Raw genomic sequence first — 7138 nt, forward strand, 5'->3', positions numbered from 1 at the left:
AGTAAAGCGGAAGAAGCTGTACATTTGGGCAATGAGGCAGCTTTTTATTTATTTTAATTAACAATTATCTGCAAATTCTGCGATGGTGTAAAGAGGGTAGGTTCAGTAGTTTTAGCCTAGATAGGTATGGTGGAAGGAGTCTGTTAGAGTCCCAGTTTAGATTTCTAAGGGCGAATATTAAAAATTGTTTTTGATCGGATTCAAAAATTATTTGTTGCTTCTTGTATTGTGGACTCCACACACAAGAACAATACTCCAATATCGGGCGAACCAAAGAGACGTACAGTGTTTTAGTTATATATGGATCGTCAAACTCTTTTGACCAACGCTTAATAAACGCAAGAACTCCCTTAGCTTTGTTAACAGTTGAAGCAATATGGCTATTAAAACATAGCTTGTGATCGAATAGGACTCCAAAGTCATTTGATGTGGAGATTCGATCCAGAGCATGGTGTCCTAGAGAATAGGAGACAAAATGTGGGGCACGGCGGTAAAAAGTCATAAGTTTGCACTTGGAATGGTTCAAGAAAAGTAGGTTATTCGAACACCAAATGCTTAATTCATCAAGGTCATGGCCAGGGATAAATTAAATAAGCAGGTCAAAGGATGAGATAGGGCTTTAGCGCAATATTTTAAAATACAGCTCGGAACTTTATCTGGACCCGCAGAGAAACAGATGTCAATTGATGAAAGCCATTGCTTCTGTCGTGAAAGAAGTTCCTTCCCTTCTTTGTGCAAAAATTGTACTCCATCTATCATACCTATTCCCCACCTCCTCAGTATTCATAGGTTCCTGTACGTCGATTGAAAGAAGGTGGCAAATAAATTTGAATTCCTTGATCTGAAGTTTCTGTTTTAGACTGTAAGTGAAGGGAAGAAGGGAACGCGTTAGACTTGAGTTTTGAGTTGACGAACGAAAATAATTTTTTGCGATTATTACGGAAATTTGTACCACATTGGGAAAGATATACGTTATAACATTTCGTATTGACCGTAAGAAATTGAGAGCGAAATTAAGAATATTGTGCAAAGACAGACCAAGAAGAGCCGAGATTTTGTATACCCGGTACTCGAAGAGTAAATAGGGTATATTGTATTTGTGCACAAAGTGAATGTATGTAACACACAGAAGGAAACGTTTCCGACCCCATAAAGTATATATATACTTGATCAGCAACAATAGACGAGTCGACTGAGCCATGTCTGTCTGTCCGTCCGTCTGTCCGTCTTGTTAAGCGCCTGGATCTCAGAAACCATAAAAACTTCTGTATGCTCACACTGTTACAAGTGTACTTCAAAAATTTACCACGCCCTCTTCCGTCCCCGCAAAAGGGCGAAAACCTCCCAAATCTACAATTTTTAAGATAAAAAAAAACTAAAAACGCTATTCCGTAGGGAATGGCCATATCTATCAGATCACCAAATTGGGTTCCGATTGGATCATTATTATAGCCACAATAAAGATATTAATTTGCAGTGGCTAAACCCACCCAGTCCCGCATCTTTTGTTGTTATTTTTACATTCTCTCATTCACACTCTGCTTCTGCTTCACTCGGCCCCTGCCTCTTCCGACTTTTAACCCACCCGGTCCCGCAGCTTATATTTGTTTTTTTTGTGTGCGGGCACTGCCTCTGCCGCGAGTCTGCAGTGTGTGGGTCTAGGGAGGGCGGCGAGCTAACGGAGCGTGTTGGTGTGAGTAGTGTTGTAGATGTATATGACAGATGAAGAAAATATGTTAAATTTGACAAAACACCGCTAAGGTGCACAATTATTACGGAGTGCCGGGTATAAAAGTTGTGACGCGTAAGAAGCATCTCACACGTCCCTTCTCGTTATTTTTTAGGTAAGACAGATACTTGGAATAGCACGGAGGCTTAGAGGAAACAAATACGGTGACTTCAGGGACGTGGGTATCGAGGGCAGAGTATAATGTTTCGTAAAACATATTGACAGTAGGCTCTATATGTTATGAGGACTAAAGAAAGGACCAATCAACTTGCGAGAGATGTAGACAAAGGTCAATAAAATTAGCTTTGCGAAAACACTTTATACGACTTTTTGAAGGTAAAATGGTGTTAGTAATAGAGACCTCCAAAAATATAGATAAAGTGGGATGATGCGAATCTTGGGGAAAATATATCGGATTGCCTCTTAAAACCGTTGTACGAGAGGCATTGCTGACAAATATGCGATCTAACAGTCTATCTCTATTATTTCTGCACTGCTCATAGACCTCATCTATTGGTCATATTTGGTCTTCCGGAGCCTCTTCCATCATTGCCACCGAACAGGACTCAAACTCTGCAGCCAACTTTGCCCACAAGTTCTGCCATTGGTCTCTGCGGACCTGAGAGATCTTAGAGGATGCTGTGCTGGTCGCGGGGGTGGTGAGCCGTGCTTCCATTGTGGTGCGCATATCGATGGCTGCCACAAACTTCGCCCGTGCGGAGGTGACGGATGACTGGACCATTGGAAAGGTGTGGCAGAATAGTAGTAGTAGCAGAAGAGTAGCAGAATAAAAGGACATTATAATTCAGACACATCTCTGACTCCTCTCTGACACTCACTCTCTTGTCCGCCCATCAGTTAGATCCTCTAAAGATCTAAAGATTGATCTTAAGATCAATCAGCAAGCAGCGTTCCAATTCGTTCGCAGCTACTTTAAAAATGTAATTTAATAGGCCAATGAAATTCATTAAATATACCATTATACCATACCGATATACCGTAAATATACAATGAACCCAATTTCGTGATCAAAATATCCTAAAAAGTATATAATATACCTTAAATGGTCGTGCCCGATCCATTGCTTTTGGCTCATATCGATGGCTGATATATCGAGAGAGCCCGTTTTCACATGCCATATTATTGGCAATGCTCAACACTGAATATCGATAGCACACAATGCGTGTATCGATGTGCTTACTTTTTTATCAGCCATCCCTAACACTTGATGCTTGTCAAAAAAAAAAGCATCTGAATAAAAGGTTGAATTAAACCACCAGCGAGAAGAAAGGGAATGTAAGTACGCTCTACAATTAAGTTTTTCGGTTGATAGAATGTGGCAATTCGAACAGTCTACGAACAGTCTACCTGTGGCCTTGCCACAGACATTTGGCCGGTCCAAAATCTAATTGAAATCTCTATTCTCAGACAATGGATGATAGGCGTCGTGAGGACTTTGAGAAAGCTTTAAGCGTGCTCGAAAACCGGCACCCAGGGGAGCAGCGGCCGCCACGGTGCGAGCCCAGAGTGCAGCCGGTAAATGGAATTGTGCAGCCCCCGGTGATGCCGCCACCCAATCGTAAGGGAAGGGTAACCAATTTCTTGTTAAAACTGAGAACCGCTGTGAATGCGTTGTCGCGCAACCCTTCCTCGCTGCACTTTCGCCATCCTGTCGATACCGTGAAGCTGAAGATCAGGGACTACCACGAAAAAATCGCAAACCCCATGGACTTGAACACAATCAAGAAAAGATTTGAGTACACATACTACTGGGGCGGTGCAGACGTCCTGGAAGACATTCTATTGATTTTCGAAAACTGCAGAGTCTACAACAGTCCGGACTCGCCCGTGTTTAAAGCTGCTGTCAACCTGTGCGAGTGCTTTTGGCTGCGCATGGCGAAAATGCAGCAGGAATTGCACAATGAGTGTAGGGCTGAGGCCAAGACCAGGCGTCCGCGGAAGGCAGCCATTTCAAAAACCTCTCCATTGCCGAAGACCCCGCGCCAGGAAAAGGCTGTCATTCCAATGAATACCAAGGTGGAAATCAAGAATGGAAATCAGCCAAAGGCAGACGATCCACTGCCTTCATTTGAGGCCGTTCCCAATCTACNGATGACAGATGAAGAAAAAAAGTAAAATTTGACAAATAACCGCTAAGGTGCAGATGTAGTACTGAGTGCCGGGTATAAAAGTTGTGACGAGAAAGAAGCGTCTCACACATCCCTTCTCGTTCTTCTTTTTTTTCTATTGCTGGAAGAGATAAAGCTTCCATTGCGAAGCCTCTTTTCCATCTTTAAGGATTCCTTATAGTATGCCTTGAACAAGGACTCACCAGACTGACTAACTTGTCTCTCACTCACTCTAAAAACTGTACAGTTCAAGACAGAAATACAATATACAAAGAACAGAGAACAAACTCCAAAAATGAAACGAGAGCCACTGAAAGACATTACCAACGTGCAAACGGATAAGAAAATGACCCAACAGAACACCAAAAATGGGCAACCAGCCCGCAGATGCTTCGAGATCTTTAGAGGATCTAACTGATGGGCGGACCAGAGAGTGAGTGTCAGAGAGGAGTCCGAATAGTATTATCATGTTCATGGTTATTTTGGAAATCTGCAGAACTCACACAGAATAGAGAAACACACAAAAGACACAATCTTAAACCACAAGAAATAAACGACGAATTTAATTTTTATTGGGGTGGGTTGTGTACGTGTCGATCGGACATTGCAATTATTTTTGAATATTTAATATGCATATATGCACATATATATGTATGTATTAACTTGTTAGTAATTTTCTATTTGTTTCGCCTGTTCTTCCATTCTTTACGATTTCTTTTAGGTCTGTCCTTTTTTAACATGCTTTCCTCCTCCCTTTTCCTCCTTTTCGTCATCAGATAACCGTTCCGGAGTGTTCCAGATCCTGACTGTTACTGATAGTGGCATGCCTCCTTAAAGTACTCGTACGATTTGATATGTTCAAGAGGGTGTTGAGTCTGAGCAACCTGTTTTCCAAATATTCCGTCATAACCTGCCGTTCATCATCTGTCATAAGTTGCAGCAATACAGAATCGTTGCGTCTGCGTTGAAGGAGAGCCTCATTTAATATGGATATAACTTTGGGGGAGAATTTCGTTATGCTTAAGTCCATTCTGCCTTTTTTCATAGTGACTGACACATTATGTTGCAACGCTATATGCATGACAGTCTGCAGCTCATGCGATGTCAAATCATCCACGTTGCTGTCCCACAACTGACAGTTGCATTCATTGCTGCAGTCACCAAGAGTATCAACATAGATACTTATATCGGGTGGCTGAAGGTAGTGCATCAGCTGCGTTTTGCTCAGAATTTGTGTGATTATCCGCAATGAATCATCCTCTTCATAGGGCTCTGTCTAAACATCCGTAGGATCAGCGACAAGCTCTGGTGTCACATGCACACACACATTCATAGGCTATGTTGGAGTCGGCTCTGTGCTATTTAACTGCCACCAGGGAAAATTTTGGAGGGACTTGACCGTCATCTTGGAATCCTTATTGATCTCCAACTCCTGGCCCTCTGGCATTTTCGACACCTTGTTCTCCACGAATTTTTGCAACTTGATTGCCAGGCCGGCACACAATTGCACTTTCCCTCTTCAACGAAAGCCAATTCTGATGGACAAGTTTGAGATCGAAAATCAGTTCATCTACATTTCGATAGCGCCGTTTCTGCACACGAATAATGATTGTGCCCAGGTCCATGGGATTTTTGAGTCCCGCAATATCTCGGTTTCTTCTGTCCATGGGCAGCATAAAAACTTGTGCATATTGCTTCATTGTTACCTTTTCGAGGATCTGCTTTTTGACATAGTGAATTTTATTGGTGTATGTACCGGTTGTAGGAGCCTACACATGTAACGACGGGGTATCGTGGGGGACACATATTAAATTTAAATGTACTCACAAAAAAGGTGTAGTCTTACCATTGCTTAAGAAGATTGATGTTATTGATTTTATTAGAGTTGATTGCAGAATCAAGTTATTCAGAATAAACTTTCTCGTATTTTTAGAGACCGAATCTTTTTTCACATCTTGCAAATTTTCGATTAAGCACTCAAAAAAATATGCCTGTCATTATGTCCTAGAGATGCGAAAGCAACGATTCGCTTCCAAGGCAACTCAACACAAAACAAAACACGATGTAAGCTTTTCCAACACTAGAAAACATCGAATGGGGAATGGCTTCAACACTTGCTAAAAACTAGACGGATAAGTCCTTTCCATCCCTAGCAAAGATAATGAACAATCAAGTAGGGCTTTTAGCTATGATTTCTGAATTTAAAGTGTAATAACCGAATTGGAAAGGATGCTAAGGTCGAAAGGAAGGAGTAAAGCGGAAGAAGCTGTACATTTGGGCAATGAGGCAGCTTTTTATTTATTTTAATTAACAATTATCTGCAAATTCTGCGATGGTGTAAAGAGGGTAGGTTCAGTAGTTTTAGCCTAGATAGGTATGGTGGAAGGAGTCTCTTAGAGTCCCAGTTTAGATTTCTAAGGGCGAATATTAAAAATTGTTTTTGATCGGATTCAATAATTATTTGTTGCTTCTTGTATTGTGGACTCCACACACAAGAACAATACTCCAATATCGGGCGAACCAACGAGACGTACAGTGTTTTAGTTATATATGGATCGTCAAACTCTTTTGACCAACGCTTAATAAACGAAAGAACTCCCTTAGCTTTGTTAACAGTTGAAGCAATATAGCTATTAAAACATAGCTTGTGATCAAATAGGACTCCAAAGTCATTTGATGTGGAGATTCGATCCAGAGCATGGTGTCCTAGAGAATAGGAGACAAAATGTGGGGCACGGCGGTAAAAAGTCATAAGTTTGCACTTGGAATGGTTCAGGAAAAGTAGGTTATTCGAACACCAAATGCTTAATTCATCAAGGTCAAGGCCAGGGATAAATTAAATAAGAAGGTCAAAGGATGAGATAGGGCTTTAGCGCAATATTTTAAAATACAGCTCGGAACTTTATCTGGACCCGCAGAGAAACAGATGTCAATTGATGAAAGCCAGCACTTTCTTCAAGGAAGCGAAGAAACACGTTTTTAACATGAGGTAGATAGTATGGATAAGGGGTGAAGAAGTCATAAGTATCCAAGGAGTACGTCGATTGAAAGAAGGTGGCAAATAAATTTGAATTCCTTGATCTGAAGTTTCTGTTTTAGACTGTAAGTGAAGGGAAGAAGGGAACGCGTTAGACTTGCGTTTTGAGTTGACGAACGAAAATAATTTTTTGGGAAGAGCGAAAGTAAGAATATTGTGCAAAGACAGACCAAGAACCAGTTATCTAGTACTTTTTGTAGAGCCGAGATTTTGTATACCCGGTACTCGAAGAGTAAATAGGGT

The 7138-nt window shown here is 41.3% G+C and overlaps 1 protein-coding gene across 1 annotated transcript; it reads left to right on the forward strand.

Moving 5' to 3' along the window:
- Positions 1-3160: 3160 nt before the first annotated feature.
- Positions 3161-3865, forward strand: LOC117591601 (homeotic protein female sterile-like). Its single transcript, XM_034284914.1, has one exon. The coding sequence runs from the start codon at positions 3161-3163 to the stop codon at positions 3863-3865; it is 705 nt and encodes a 234-aa protein (XP_034140805.1).
- Positions 3866-7138: the final 3273 nt, after the last annotated feature.

Source organism: Drosophila guanche, unplaced genomic scaffold (genome assembly GCF_900245975.1).
Source record: "Drosophila guanche unplaced genomic scaffold, DGUA_6, whole genome shotgun sequence".
Classification (NCBI taxonomy): domain Eukaryota; kingdom Metazoa; phylum Arthropoda; class Insecta; order Diptera; family Drosophilidae; genus Drosophila; species Drosophila guanche.